Below are 17,514 nucleotides of genomic sequence, written 5' to 3'. Positions count from 1 at the left end.
TTTCGTACCAGCATTATGTTTTTTGGGTGGTGGCTCTGAGGGTTCCCCTAAATGAGAGCTGATTCTCTTACGTAAAGTAATATAAGATTTTGCATCTTACAACTATAACGTCGTTCAGTCTGATGTAGAGCAGTCAATACTATGCCCATTTTTTATGAAGTTCCTTCTAGTATGCGAATTGTTTAACATATGAATAACGTATACATTGCATTTATGCCAGTAGTGTTGAGAATCCAGTAACAATAATCAAGGCCTTTATATATTGATCTGTGACCAAAATTACTTAATGGCTGGGACATATAAATCACTTTTGATATATACATATATGATATCCCTGTTATTTGGTTCGTTATAGACTTTTACTTCTTCCTTGTCAACATCAGAATTATGTATCTGACTCACTTTCAACAAAAACTAAATTCTGATCTTCATTTTCTTAAAAATTTGTCTCTAAAGCTTGGCGAATTTCATCATTTATTAATCGTCCAGTCATTATAACTGCATCAATATTTTTTCCATAAATAATTTACAACCCAATATAAATTAAAGAGACAAAACAAAAATAATAGCTTAAAGATTAAAAGTTACGCCGCGTGCCTGGTCGGGTCCCTGAGACCCAAGCGCACATAAAATGCGTGTTGTTCGGATGGGTGTACATTGTGGACAGCGGGAGAGTAGTCAAAATAGCCGTTAGTTTATATCGCGAAGCTACTCGGGAGTGCAGCGGGTTTGCTACGAAAATTTAAAAGTTATCGTTGATTTTTTGAAGTGACGGGTCTGTCAGACCCACCAGGCACCCGAAGGGTTAAACCAATCAAGTGAATTTGAAATCAAGCCTCAAGATTTTTGCATACACATCAGCCGATACTCGTTGTACTCTATAAAATTACTGACCCAACGCAGGTGAAGGAACTCGAAATTAGTATTTTCATTAAATTTATTTGGTCTCTGAATTATAGCTTTTCAATTCAAATTATTTATAGTCTTCTAATCTCTTCAATAACGTTTTGTCAAAAAAATGCACGTGGGTTATAAGCTTGCTGCTTAATAAGGCATAAAGCATATTATGTATATGATAATTATAATATTTATTTCTGTCTGTACATAAGGTGGGCCAATGTATTCAATAATCGATAAAGAATAAAACGTCATCAATCATAACATCCCTGTATTATGATTCATTTTATTCTATATCGTGTGTCTTTGTTTTATTATATATTTAGACCGGGAGATGAGGACACAAAATATTTGTTAATTTGTCCCAGTATGGCGGTACAAATCGTTCGAATTACGAATAAAATCTTAGGATTTTGAAAAAAATATTGTTTACATTCGCCGCCTCCCACAGGTATGGCATTATCTGACTTCTATTTATGATCATACAGGGAACTGTTAAAAAAAATTCAGGGTGGTACTAATCGTTTGGCGAAAAAAAAAATATTACTCCTTTGCAGTGGTATGGCGGCCATTGGGAACTGTCGGAAAAGTATGTCAAGGTGATTTTCGTGAATGGCTACTCGACGATAATTAGCTATCCAAAAATTAGCCTGGTACAAATTGTTGAATTGTTTTATTAAAATTAATGTATTCGCGACGGTATGGCGGGCTGTAAGCCACACCCGAGAAGTATGGCATTACGCTACCGCCTATTCCTTTTTTTTTCGACTATCTGAAAATTCAAGCATTTTTGTGGAACAAATCGTTCGACACACGTTATTTTTCCGACGCGTTCGATTAAAGCCCACGCCATTGGGCCGCCGGTGCGAGTGCCACGACCATCATTTTCCTTTTTGCCTTTACGAAATTAGACCCCTGAAGAACCGCCATACTGTACATAACCGCCATACATGTATAATTGTTTGTCAGGGGACAATACTCAAGAATATGAAGTGATACATCACTATTTATATATGTACCCACAAAATGTCTCGACGTTAACTTAAGTCCGTTCAACATAGTTTGCGATATACCTTGCAATTTGAGTGAGTAGTTTTGAAGTATAACAAGATTAATAAGCAAGTGGGGTTTGGGGTAAAATTAACTTGTACATAACAACAGATACATCGCTTTGATCGTTCGTAATTATTCTATAATATTTGTACTTCTGATTTTTTGATGAAATATTTAATTCTAATAGTAATTAATATTTTCTTGGTGGTAGAGCTTTGTGCAAGCCCGCCCTACCACCCACTTATCAGATATTCTACCGCTAAACAACAGTACGCAGTATTGTTGTGTTCCGGTTTGAAGGGTTAGTGAACCAGTGTAACTACAGGCACAAGGGACATAGTATCTTGATTCCCAAGGTTGGTGGTGCATTGATGATGTAAGGAATAGTTAATATGTCTTACAGCGTCATTGTCTATGGGTGATGGTGACCACTTACTATCAGATGGTCCATATGCTCGTCCGCCAACATAAAAAAAAAACACTAAATCAGTTATAATTTTCACATGTGTAACATAAATTGAATCAATTTATACCAATCTTTACGACGTTCTATCGGTTAATAAAATTGTAGTAGTAATCTAATTAATACCATAAAAAAAAAACAATATAATACGAGATATCATGGTTATTAATTTATAACTATAAATACTGTTTTTATCTAACAGCTACACGTCCCTGCTTCTCTCGGATATAACAAGGCTGTACGTAAAACGTTTATATTAAAGGACTAGCGACCCGCCCCGACTTCCCCCGAGTAATTTGTTAATAAAGAAAAGGATATGATATAACTATAATTTGTACCCTGTATAACTCAGAAATAGAGTAGATTATTAGTATAGATTACCTATTCTGAATGTATTCAAACTGCCACATATGTAGAAATTATGATTGGAACTATGGAAGATAAAAGAAGGTTGATCAGTGTTATATTATAATTAAAGAAAATTGAATCAAGCCCCACCGCCCAAGGGTGTAATACTGTAAAGGGCCATATTGATCTATATTAAGTGCAAAAGACATGGACATATACCATCCTAGACATTTTTGTAGACCATCTTGAGGTGAACAATATTGCACCACTTTTATCGAACATTTGCAATGATAGCGCAAGAAAAGCTGTTTATTTACGATATTCTATTCGAAATACCTCTAAAATTATCATCATTTATCAACTATATTGTGCATGTATTATACATATACATATTCTTCTTGAAACACTCTCTCCATTTAAAAAAAAAAAAGCAGAATTCGTTGTGCAGTTTTAAAGATCTAAGTATTCAAAGAGAGAGGCAGACAGCGATAAGCGACTTTCTTTTCAACCGACTTCCAAAAGGAGGAGGTTATCAATTCGTCTGTATTTTTTTTTTTTTTTTTTTTTTTTTATGTTTGTTACCTCATAACTTTTCACTGGGTGGACCGATTTTGATAATTTTTTTTTTGTTTGAAAGGTAGTGCTTCCCGTGGGGTCCCATTTATTTTTTATTTTTTTCCGATGATGGTATCCATATGAAAACGACATAAGTCTTAAATTTGCATTATGTATATGCGGGACAAATAGGTGAATAACTGAAAATCACGTTAACCAATTTTGATAATTCTTTTTTTATTATAAAATATATACTTCAAGGGTAATTTGGTGAAAGTTTGGTAAGGTTCTGAGCACAGGATCCATGACAAAGTAACGGAACGGAAGGGAACGGAACAATTCTGAGGAGCACGTTAGCGATACTCAGTCGAATCTTTTATTTATAGGTTATTTGGATATTTGAGTCACCTTCCGTAATGTGGTTATGTTTATGTAATTATCATAGTCGAATATTATAATCAACTAGCTACCCACCCCGGCTTCGCACGGGTGCAATACTGATACTAAATATACTACAGAATTTGTTTATTTACGACATCACATCGCAAACTTCTAAAATTATCAGTGTTTCTTTACTATATTGTTCATGTATTATATACACAAACCTTCCCCTTGAATCACACTATCTTTTAAAAAAAAACCGCATCAAAATCCGTTGCGCAGATTTAAAGATATAGGGACAGAGAAAGCGACTTTGTTTTATACTATGTAGTGATGGAACTCCTATACGGCTCGCAGTTAGGGTGCGATATGGGGCAGAATTTCTTACTATCTTTAATCAAATTTTGTATATGTGATACGATGTCATATGATGTACGAAATATAGTTGGTCTTTTTCAAAGTTTTTTTGCTGAGTTCGATTACAGCTCTTTCGAGGGATCCTTGTAGTTTACGCCGCGTGACGTATTAAATCCGCATTTTCGAAAGTCTATTTTTGCTTTATTCGCAAGTTTCCTTTGAAATTGTCCTCGAAGTAGTTTCTGACTCATATAAACGGAACGCTAAATCTATCCATATTAAAAAAAATTAGTTAGTCAACATCAGCTTCACTTAAAATCAAAAAATAAATAAAAATTTTAACAAAAAGAAAAACCGACTTCAAACAAAACACTATTTTAAAACAAATGAATATGCACGAAAAAGTAATAAAAATAATTGCGTATTCAACATATTTTTTAGAGTCTTCCTAAGTTAAATGAAATGAAAAATATTAGACTACTTAAAAGTCGATTAACGATTATATCATGTAGTTATAATTATTGTTATATTTGGAGTCGGTGTCAGCCAATAAAACCCTACAGTATATCTATCAAAAAACAATACGAGAATGCTTTAACAAATATGTTTTTTACAAATTAGCTTTTACACAATAATATACTGGATCAATCAAGGGGCTCGTATCGCTTCTTTCTTTTGATTGTTGGGGCAAGGGCACCGTGGCTGACACCGGCTCCAAATATACCAATAACTATAACTACATGATATAATCGTTAATCGACTTTTAAGTAGTCTAATATTTTTCATTTCATTTAACTTAGGAAGACTCTAAAAAATATGTTGAATACGCAATTATTTTTATTACTTTTTCGTGCATATTCATTTGTTTTAAAATAGTGTTTTGTTTGAAGTCGGTTTTTCTTTTTGTTAAAATTTTTATTTTATACTATGTAGTGAAATATAGCAAGCTATTAGTAAATTTAAATTTCGTTTACCTTTATTGAGCTCAGATGGCCCAGTGGTTAGAACACTTGCACCTTAACCGATGATTACGGGTTCAAACCCAGGCAAGAACCACTACATATATGTGCTTAATTTGTGTTTATAATTCATCTCGTGCTCGGCGGTGAAGGAATACATCTTGAGGAAACCTGCATCTGTCCAATTTCATCGAAATTCTGGCACATGTGCACTCCACCAACCCGCATTGGAACAGCGTGTTGAAATATGTTCCAAACACTCTCCTTAATGGAAGAGGAGGCCTTCCCAGCAGTGGGAAATTTACAGGCTGTTTTGCTTTATCATTATAACTCGGGTTAGAATAGGGTATGTATGCAGCTGTCATAATTAGTATTAATCTCAGCAACTACCGCATGTATTCGGCGCGGCGGAGTGAAATAGGAATAATAAATTCCGCTTGAGGTTGCAGAGACGCAAACAGAATTGCAATGAACGTCGAATGCTATAGTTTATATTTTGAAATTGCAAACTTATTTCATAAATATTTATACGTGCGATATCATTTCCACATATCTGCTTTGACATATATTTAAGTATCAGCTTGTAAGTGAATTAGAGCTGGGTTTTGATGATCTCCAAGATTTCAGGCTCGACGCTCGAGGCTTAAAAGATAGAATGTGGCCGTTGACACGTCCTTACGTGTCAACGGCCCCAAAGCCCCCACCTTGGGGGCTTCATGTTTTCTCTGAAGAGGACGGCAGTTCTAGCGAGATTGCAGGGGTCGAGATCACCTTCACCTTCAGATTAGTGCTTCACCGGCCATGAGCGGAGGAGCGGAGCACCAAAGGGCCGATCCGAGGAGGGCCATAAAAGTAGTTTTAGTGGGAAGGATTTCCATATAATCCAGTATCCTTCCCAGAAGAACAGGTACCTTTGTGTAGGCTTCCAATGCATGAAAAAAGATCCAATCGTTAAAGAGAGGGGAGCAGTTATACTATCACGCTGCTTCGATACTGATGAATATGTTTCGGGGTGAAACATTTTCATACAAGACATTTAAATTTCCTAACGATGTATTGCCTCACAAAGTGACTTATAAAGATCAATTGAGCCCACGAATTCAGTAGTATTAGTGAGGATTAGTATTTAAACCCTCAATTAACCCTTTCATATATAATAATTCATGTTTATTGTTTAACTTTCACGCGAGAATAGTCGTGGGCAAATGCTAGTTTTATTTAAAAATTAAAGTGTTGATTTTGATGGTTGTTCGTAAATAAATAAATGAATATCCTTAAATGTTTGCAGCAGTGTTATGTATAGTATTCGTGTTATCTAGACATATAATAAAATTGGAGTGTTTGTTTGTAATATTAAAATAGCCCATTTTACTCCATGGATATGTATACACGTACAATAATATTTTTGTTTTGTTAAATTCAGACGCGACAAGGTCGCGGGCACAGCTTGTTTTAAAATAAAGCAGCTATGATGAGGGGAAAACTTTGAGCGGCGTGGCAACACTGGCAAAGTTCAGTCATTTTAATGAGCGAATTCACATTGTACGCTAGTTTTTAGTCCGTAATTACGCTTCACAAGAAACTCGTGGTGTGGCCGGTTAGTCAGAAAGTGTTGATGTTTCAAACTGTTGAAAATTATGCGCCTTCAAGTTTTGAGGATTTTTTTCGATTTTTTTTAACATTCTTGCTCGCCTTTGAAAACTGGTTAAAGTATTATGTTACGTTAAGAAGCGGAAAATTAATATTAAATATTAATATTCGGTAAAACTTTTCAGTTTTAATGATTCATTTATTTTAGTTACAAAGTAATTAGTAACCTGAAGGGAAACGTTTTTCTTTTTCAGGTCAGGTTTAGGTCATAAAATATTTCAGATGTTGGTATAGTAATTTATAATAATTATTTCCTTTACTATGATAATGACCTCAGTGGCCTATCTCAGCCTGAAGACTAGTTAATGGAGAGGTTGTAATGCACATACACAGATGCACTCAAATTCCCTAAGTGGCACTATCCCGATGGGACGGCAATTCGACAAGATCTGTAAGAATTTCCGGCGAAAAATCTTTTTGCGCTTTTCGAGACGTGCGAGAACTTGCAACTCGTATGTAATTACTGAAATTTTACGGATAAAATAATATAACATATCTTTAGTTGCTCGATCCGTGATTTGAACCAAGGGCCTCGATATTTGCAGGATAAAAATCTCCTTAATCAAATCTAAAATCAAATAATTTTCTTTCAAGTAAACTGCACAATGAAGCTGTTTTGAATCGTCGACATTTAAATACTACCATCGTTTCGGAAAGCGGCCTCCAGCCAGAACACTCGCATGATTGCTCTTTTCAAACAAACAGATTTACAATGCTGTTTTTTTATCAATAATTAGTGTCCTGTGATGGAATTAAGCATGCACAAGTTTTAAAAACAGAAAATACGTTTATATATAATATGATTTTATTTTTATAATTTTTTAAATAGTCCATTTTATTCTTTCGTCATATTGATTTATTGTGTAACGGTTTACATAACTCAAGTTTAAAACTATTCAGCTCTTCGGTGGTCGGCATTTCGCTTTTAAATGGTATTACTTTAATTTTGCTTTTGACCAGTCGACCGATTTTCATCAAAGCCTGTAAGTATATATTAATATAAATATTTTCTTTGCTCGTCAATCACTTGAAAGCTAATGAACATATATATACGAATACGAGACGGAATCCCTACCCTATCATCCCTAAATGTTTATAATTTGTTACTTCCTGAGTTCATTTGATACTGGGTAGTATTTATTGATTTTGTACCCTTTTAGATGTCATATAAATGGTATCCACAATCATATAACGTAAATTATTATCACCTACTTCTTTATTTCATTGAATTCGTAATATATATTTAAGATTTAGGTACGATTTTACTTGTCATTTTTTTCATTGTTTTATATCATCAATTTTAAAATATAAATATATATATAAATTTAATAAGTCAATTGTTATAACTTTCTGGGTCAGTGAACTGTTATTATAGACTTTATAACAATGATATCATTTGTGTCTGATGTAGTGTCCGGAAGAGCTAAGAATATACTTACAGACTTAGCAGGCACTGGCAAGGCAGGCTTGACGTAAGCTTGTGGACATTTTAGAAGAGTATTTAGTGGAATCACCATCTTTAGCATATCAAATGGTGAGATTGCTGATATCATTTCTAGAGATAAAAAAATAAATTAGTAGAAGTCCATGAATTTATGACTGTCTTCACTAATAAAAAAAATGTTACCAGGATAAATTCGATCTAAATATTGTTCCGAACATGAAAATACAGGTTTAATTGTTGGATAAAAACGACCCGACATTTCCCATATTCCTGAAATCGGTCCATTTCTCTCTCCTTCGACATAGAAAATAACCATATCACAGGTGTCTATAGCAAATCCTGTCAATATATTATTTACATCATCTGTATTGTGAAATTTTTCATTGACTTCTGTTATTTCATTTAAAATAACTTTAAATGCATCTGAATTAACCGTTGAACAATACATCCTTGAGTAACTTGGAACAATATCTCGTGGTCTACATCCAACTAATCCTATGGACACATCAATTGTCATATGTGCGTCCAAGATAATTGATGGTTGAATTATAATATCAGGCGTTTCAGATATTTTTACAGCATTGATATCGTTAGTAGAATTAGCCATTCGATCAGGCTTATGTCTTGAAATTTGAGGTGGAAAAAGAGAAAACTCTCCTGATATAATCGTGCTATTCTTTTTCGCAATTATACTGGCATCAATCTTAGTTACAGCAATTAGTATATCTTCGCTGTAACTGCTTGTATTAGATGGTAATTTCATATCAAATTTGTGATCATTTTTATCGTTTCCAAAAAGTTTTTGATGGCTATGTACTATTTCAGCATTTCGCAATCCACGAATCTGAAATAAATTTGGTTATTATGACATATTTATTTCAAACATCTCGTCCGTGTACAGACACACATAAGTATAAAAAATATATTCGGATTATTATAGTAGATACTTTTCTCTAATTCTGAATAAATAACTAACATTACAATAAAAGTAAAAGTAGAAATTAGCTTTTAAATATTGGCAAGATACTTTATTTGTTTGAAGGAAAAAATTGGACCTTATTTGAACACACTGAATTTCGTCACAAAAAAGATTTTTCTCGATGTTTTTCTTCAACATCTAGTTACGAAATTATAAACATAAATTTCCTTAACACCAGTAATGATTGTTCGTTAAAAATATATAAGTAAAAATTAATATAATAATAATCACAAATTATATATGATAAAAATGATCACAAATTAATAAAACCTGAATTTCGAATGGATTGTCTAAAAACGTTGCTGTGATTTCAGAAGCGTTTGTAAGTTGTAGAGGTATGATGTGATGATCATTAAAATCAATAAGATTTCCCGTTTTTATATTTTGTTTTTCTGAATCATGTTCTTCGCCATTTACCCTCCATCGCGTATATATCTGTGTTATTCTGTAAAAATATTTATGTTAACATTTACGAAAATTAAATAATCACCATATATTGCTTAGAACCTAACCTTGCCTTTCTAAACTTTGGTAATGGTGCATCGTATAGCTGACCAATGTTAACAAATATGATCGGCAAATCATCTTGCGCTGGGAGGTTATTGGTGCTGATCAATACTATAATATCACTTTGATCGTTTGGACGTTCTCCAGAATATCCGAAAGTGGAAATTCTTCCAGTACCTAATGAGAGTGATCAGAAATTTAATTTCAAAATTCGAAATCGAAACGAAAAATCTCGCAACCTTTTTTTTAAAAAAGGAATGATATCCTACAGGGAATATTGATGATCGATTCAATATATTTTAAATATTACTTAAATTATTATTAAAAAGGCCCTTCACAGACTTATTATAGACTCAAGTGGTCCATTGACGTACTTGAAACAACCCAAGAGGACGGCTTGACTAAAATAATTAAGAATCTTTTAGTAATCATTTTAGTATTAACAATTCTGATATATTCATATACATTAGTGAATTATTTCATAAGCAATTAATACTATCTTCAGAGAAATAAGTGTTAATTTAAAGGGGCTGTGCGAGTCCATTTGGGTAGGTTCATCCAGTTAATAAGATAAAAATCAAAATATATTTTATTTAAGTGGCCTTTGACAAAAACACTTTAGTATCACTGTTTTAAATATTGTATTAAATGTAAAGATAACACCAGCTCGGAATGAAGAATCAATAAGAAACTTAGTAAATATCATGATATTGTCTATCGCTATTTTATGGTGTATTGAGTACAGTTGTGTTCGGACCAGAAGAGAGCCAATGTAACTACTGTACAATGTACTTAGTAGTAGGGCTTTGTGCAAGCCCGCCTGGGTAGGTACAACCCAGTCATCAGATATTCTACTGCTAAACAACAGTACGGAGTATTTTTGTGTTCCGGTTTGAAGGGTGAGTGAGCCAGTTTAACTATAGGCACAAGGGACATAGCATCTTAGTTGCCAAGGTTGGTGGCGGATGCACTATGTAAGGAATAGTTAATATTTCTTACAGCGTCATTGTCTATGGGTGATGGTGACCACTAACCATCTGGTGGTTCATATGCTCGTCCGCCAACATATTCCATAAAAAAACTACCACTATCACGTGGTCGATTTGCTAGTCTACCAATGACATATTAAAAAGGTTACAACCAGCAATAATCGCGTCTCCCGATAAGCTTATCATAAATTTTTCTTTTTGTACGTCAGCGATTTTCTTCTTTTCTTTATCCTTATCCTTTGTTACTTTAGATTCTCTTCTGTTTTTTGATTTTATAAACTCATCTGACGGTACTTCCACTTCTTCTTTGATTGGTAAATTTTCTTTTAAAATAGCTTCTCTTACCTTAAACAAAACTGTGTCTTGATGTCTTTTATCTGGAACAGTAATTAAGTAAAAAGTAAAATAATAGTTTCATTGAATCTCTCAGTTCTGCTGGGAGCTAAATCCACCACGATGCTTCAAAGCGAGATTATATCCTCTACGCAAAAGATATATCGAAATTCTTAAAAATATCGTAAGGAAACCTTCTTAACATTTTTATAAGCTATATATACAAATTAAGCGGGCAATAATTACAGATCTTACTGTGGTTTGGATCAGGAATTTTTGATTGGGTATAAAACCGATTACTGCCGATTTATACAACCAATAGATATAGTTCCCTATCTCGACATTCGACGCTATTCGTCGCTATATTTTCTCACGTCAGTTTAATTCGAAAAAGCAAGTGCATGTAAATCGACGTGTCAAATTGACGAATATATTAGATCACATGAAATTACAAGCTATAATGTTTGTGTAAAGATCATATTCAAATAAGAAATACATATTGATAATTTGGGATAGCGTACTTAATTCGGATGTGATCGGTTTTACGAATTTTGCCGATGCGGCATCTAAGTTGTGTCGTACTATACTTAATAATAATTCTTATGATTACTTGTAATTGAATAAGTGCTGTTTAAATTGGCCAACGTACCTATAACATTAGAGGGTGTATTGAAGGTTCCATCTAAACAGGAAGCTGGTATATGGGGTTCTGTGACGTTCCAAATCATGTCTTGTACAAATGTTTCAAATGTATATTCTCCTTCCAATACCGGAGCAAAATAACGCTGATCCCCAAATTTTAGGGAAGGGAGAAACGCTTCTATGTTCTTATCGTTCTTGGCACTAAATAAAGAATATTGCGTATCAGAGAGACTAATATAATAAATTTCTAATGACCCAAAATAAATGTACAAGTACATGGATCACCTGTTGGTGTGCTCACCAACGCCCATAGACAATCAAGTTGTAAGAAATATTAACCATTTCTTAAGTTATATCGGCAAAGCGCCACCAACCTTGGGAACTAAGATGTTCTATCCCTTGTGCCTTTAATTACACTGGCTCACTCACCCTTCAAATCAGAATCCAACAATACTGAGAACTGCTGCTTGGTGATAGAATACACAAGCGTAAAGATTCCTTCTTATTACTGTTTAAAGAACAAGAGATGGTAAGTCTCTCAAATATTATTATATTTAAACAAGTCGTAACTTAAAAACGATTGATTACTACTAGGTATTTAATAACTAACTGTTGCCCGCGGCTTAGCTCGCGTAGAATATTAATATATTTACTAATTAACTTATATTATTACGTTGATGATTGGTATACTAAGAGGCCTTACCTCTTTGTTTCCAAACAGTTGCACGTCCTTTCTCAGGCTTTAGACTATTTGTATGTGAGCTGAGATGGCCCAGTGGTTAGAACCCGTGCATCTTAATCGATGATTTCGAGTTCAAACCCAGGCAAGCACCACTATATATATGTGCTTAATTTGTGTTTCACTAAATATCGTGAGGAAACCTGCATGTGTCTAATTTCATCAAAATTCTGTCACATGTGCATTCCACCAACCCTCATTGGAACAGCGTTGAGGATTATGTTCCAAACCCTCTCCTTAATGGAAGAGGAGGTCTTAGCCCAGCAGTGGGTAATTTACAAGCTGTTACTAGACTATTTGTATACCAATTTTCATTTAAATCGATTCAGTAGTTTTGGCGTGAAAGCGAGACTTCAATGGTTGAACATCAGAACTATGAAATTCACATAAAAAATCAATGCCATTTTATTGGACCAAGTCACTTCGAGATTTTTCTTTCTAAAGAGTATGTTTTCATTTTCAAACTACTGGAAAATGATAACAAATTATTGTACTATAAATAATTCTGATACCCACTTGTTACTAAGAGCGTTAAGTCCCATAGTACAATTAATTACAACCAAGTGATTCATTAAGTCAAGCACTCTGACTGGAAAAGCGTGTCGAATTGAAAATGCGAACCAACGCCTCTCCAAAAACTGCCACGTCCGCACATAGCCGTATTGAGCTCCACACCAGATCTGTTATATTATTGATTGTTCACACTATATAAGCTAAAACTCATATTTTGAAGGATTTTTTCTTCTTTTCTTCGATTTCCTATATTTTCTACCAAAATTTTATGTAAATATGTTTTTTTTTTATGGTATACGTTGGCGGACGAGCATATGGGCCACCTGATGGTAAGTGGTCACCATCACCCATAGACAATGACGCTGTAAGAAATATTAATTATTCCTTACATCATCAATGCCATGCCACCAACCTTGGGAACTAAGATGTTATGTCCCTTGTGCCTGTAGTTACACTGGCTCACTTACCCTTCAAACCGGAACACAACAATACTGAGTACTGTTATTTGGCGGTAGAATAACTCAGTGGGTGGTACCTACCCAGACGGGCTTGCCACAAAGCCCTACCACCAAGTAAAAAAATATCATAACATACATATATTAAACAATTTTCAATTTAGTTGTATTTCTTTGTATTACCGAGATCTTTATATATAATCTAAAGTTACTTACGATTAGACACTTTTTACTACTTAAGATTAGACAACATTACAACTATTCAAGCCTTGCTCGATTAAAGTTCTTACCTTTGCGATGTGAGGCCATATTAGTATGTCTAACTCAAAAGTTTGGTCTGCGTATAATTGGTATTGTATCTTTAAAGCTTGATGGCAGGGACCGAGATCCAACCATCCTTCAATACAGTCGTGCCAGACGTCCATACCAAGAATTTCAATACCAAAGGTCAGTGTGAATGTACTTTTAGAAAACATTGTTAAGTCAATGACATTTTTGTGTTGTGTACCCTTGCTCATAACTCGAAAATTATATGTTAAACACTATATAAACGATTATATGATAAATATTTGTTTGATATATCTGTCAGGCGTGAAATATGTTTTACCTTTTTGGATAATTCATTTGACTTAAGAGATAATGAGTTTCTATTATAATGTTGGATTACAAGTTGTTGAACTCGGTTTTAATTTATATTTAAACCGAAATTTGATCTTAAAAAATATTGTTGTAAAGTTGTGTAATTTTTAGGTTTAAATATCGGAGCTGATTCGTACCTCAAATAGAGATATGTGGATATAATTAAAAAATGGGTAGATTATTATTGTACATATTTTGTTTTATAAGGTACAAATTCCTTTTTATAAGGTAATGGTGTTTGTAATATATTATGTTAGATTCCAATATATACATGACATAACTACAATTGTTTATCTATATTATATTTATTTAGAAATTTTCTTAAAGTTATACAAACAAATGCGTTAAAAAATCAATGATTTAAAATAAAATACACATTTTCAGTTGCAGGTTTCGTTGATCCGCCTCTTATTTAAAAAAAAAAGCTGTAAATATTTAATGGGAATGAAAATGTATACATAACTTATTATTAACAAAACAAAATTACTTTTATAACAAATTTATTACAATGATATAAACTAATAATCATTACTTCAATCAATTTCTGGTTTTCTAATATTATTACAAAAACAGTAAAACAATGATACGCCTGACCGCATTTCGCGCCCCCTCCCGCCAAAATGAGAACGAATTTTAAAAGCCATCTGTCAGCTTGACGCATGACGTTCGGAAAGTCACACTAATTCTCCTTATACTATTATTATATTTTTAGTTTATAGTCAAAAAGTTTCTATAACAGTTCTTTTAGCTTACAGCAATAAAAAATTATGAAATTATTTAAATAAGTAACCACGGATTTTCAAATAAAAGTAGAAAATTTGTTCCAAATTTGTACTGATTTTTTTACCTGTTTTTACAGCTTTTATTTTCAAAGAGGACTGATAATATTTCAACCACTACGAGTCCGTAAACTTGAAATATCCTACACTAATATATTATGTATATTAACAGTTGAACTTAAATAAAGAGGATTACAATTAAGCACCGGACTATTGCTCATTGTAATTAATTAAATGGACAAATATCTGACGCAAGTACATAATGAAAATATCTGGAATACCTACTTTATTAGACCTCGTAAACGCGCAATGTTAGTTATTTCATTTATATAATTTGTTTATGAGAACTTTGTGTGAGTTATTGTGTCTATTATTAATTTTTAAACCTTAAATATTATTAATATATATTTATCTTACGTGTCTTACACAGACACATTGTTACCGTCACAGCTGCAAGTAGTATAATTAAAAATCTGTGCTGGGTTTTGGATTCCAACTTGGAAGCCGAATGATGCATTTGGCACACGATTGCAAACATATGTAAATATTTTATTTCTTGTTTGTATTTTAAATTATGTAATATACATTACATACACTTTAAAGGTGTGTATATTGTTTTTGTAATATGTTCGTGCCTCAATCCTACTTATCTATCTATATTATCCAACTCAATAGTTTTTACATAGTCACACTATAGCCACAGAACTTAGAGTGCGAGTCACAAAGAAAAGATCACTTTTAACTCTCAAACTTGCATAATGAACATTAACTTTTGAACAATTTTAATTAAACATGCATGTCTTGGAATTCCTGTTATGAGTAAAGTCGAGACTACATCGAGTATTGTGCGAAACAAGTCTTGTGATACTAGAATTTATAATTATATGGATTTTTCCTGGAGTTTGAGTTGTTGAAGTTTAAAACTAGCAAATATAAAATTTCACCAAAATGTCTCTTCCTTGGAATGTTGCTTTCCACTATAGTGCTCTGATGAGTTATATGTAGATTTATGCGATTGATTTGATTGACTTTAAAATGATTCTGAGAACCAATAGGTCTGACCATTTTAGGATATTGATTGTAAATATTCCTGCCCATATTGGGTCCATAAGGAATTCCTTCTTCTCATTCTTTCTTTGCATAATCCCAGACCAGACAGAAAGACCCACTGCTGTGAGATGTCCGTTCAAGGCCAGTGAGTTGTTTAAAACATTTTTATTTTTCTTAATTTACTTTTTGCCTAATTTAGTATAGATAAATTTGAGTTATTTTATGCGTCTCAAAGTAGAGTGGTTAATATCGTCACTTAAAGAAATAAATCTTATGCGCCCGTCAGGCGAACTTTTCCTCTCTTTCTCTTCCTGAAGGGAAACAGTTCTATCTATTATAAACCTATTAATATAACATTATTTTAATTTATTTTTTGTTAATTTTATAATGCACATGGTAGTGTAACAATTTTATTTCTTGGGTATTTTGGCATTTTCAAACGTTTTTTAGTTTGTTACATTGTGTTTGATATTTAATACTGGTCTTATTTTTTATGTGTACGTTTCTACAAATTTTCTACGGAGGTAAAATTTCTACTTTTTTTTGTACGTTGGGCTAATCTGAACTAATGATCTTATTCTAAATGTGTTTTCAATGCTTGAAAGCTACTCTATTTCTGAGTTCTATAGAGTACAAATTATAGTTATATCATATGCTTTTCTTTATTAACAAATTACACGGGGTGAAGTCGGGGCGGGTCGCTAATCCTTCAATATAAATGTTTTACGTACAGTCTTGTTATATCCGAGAGAAGCAGGGACGTGTATCTGTTAGATAAAAACAATATTTATAGTTACAAATTTATTAACATAATATCAAACCTATTTTCATAAATATGTTTTTATTTTATTACAATGCTCCTTTGTGAGAACAATTATAGGGTTTTACAGCATGCTATTTAAACTACAAATATATATAAAAATGCTACTTTAAGACAAGAACACGATAAGACTGTCGCGTCTAAAAAACGGGAGAAGGCTCAAGAACAAGAAAGTGTAGAGTACTGTGTATATTTTGATCCATTTTGATTTTGAAAAATGTTTCTATACATGACATCGCATTAGTAACCTCTGATATTATTAGTAATAGATAATAACTATATATATGCATTTATTACACAAACAAATCCTTTTGCATCTTTCTATTTAAAAAAAAAAAAAACAGTATGAGAATCCGTTACGCAGTTTTAAAAATATAAGCATACAGGGACAGATAGACAACGGGAAGCGACTCTGTTTTATAATATGTAGTACAAAAAATTATAACTGATTTGTGGATTGAACAAAATCTTCACCAAGAAATACAATAATTACTATCGATGATAGCGAACTATCTGTTTTATGATACAAGTTTATCTTATCTCATCCTCTACGTCTTGTTTCATCTTTATGTATTTTATTACTAAGACTTTTTTTTTCAGCCATAGCGCCTCTATTCTATATTATATTCTATATCTATCATAGTTCTTTTTTAAATCGTAACAATTTAGTAAATAGCAATCAACAGACCATAACCGAATTTTTATAGGCAGTTATCGTCAGACAATCATATTAATAATAAAATAAAAAAATATATGAGACAACATCACATACATTACTCTGATCCCAATGTAAGTAGCCAAAATACTTGTGTTATGGGAAATCAGAAGTAACGACGGTACCACAAACACCCAGACCCAAGAAAACTTAGAAAATTAATGATAATCTACATCGACTCGGCCGGGGATCGAACCCGGGACCTCGGAGTGTGGTACCCATGATAACCGGTGTACACGCCACTCGA

The 17,514-nt window shown here is 33.0% G+C and overlaps 1 protein-coding gene across 1 annotated transcript; it reads right to left on the bottom strand.

Moving 5' to 3' along the window:
• Positions 1–7,509: 7,509 nt before the first annotated feature.
• Positions 7,510–13,782, bottom strand: LOC124543899. Its single transcript, XM_047122219.1, has 9 exons — positions 13,555–13,782; positions 12,813–12,976; positions 11,565–11,758; positions 10,735–10,959; positions 9,599–9,770; positions 9,357–9,531; positions 8,291–8,951; positions 8,103–8,218; positions 7,510–7,644 (listed from the first exon to the last, which is right to left on the bottom strand). The coding sequence occupies exons 1-9, from the start codon at positions 13,780–13,782 to the stop codon at positions 7,510–7,512; spliced, it is 2,070 nt and encodes a 689-aa protein (XP_046978175.1).
• Positions 13,783–17,514: the final 3,732 nt, after the last annotated feature.

The sequence above is a fragment of the Vanessa cardui genome, chromosome 3 (assembly GCF_905220365.1).
Source record: "Vanessa cardui chromosome 3, ilVanCard2.1, whole genome shotgun sequence".
NCBI lineage: Eukaryota > Metazoa > Arthropoda > Insecta > Lepidoptera > Nymphalidae > Vanessa > Vanessa cardui.
This window is presented reverse-complemented; position numbering and strand designations above follow the sequence as displayed.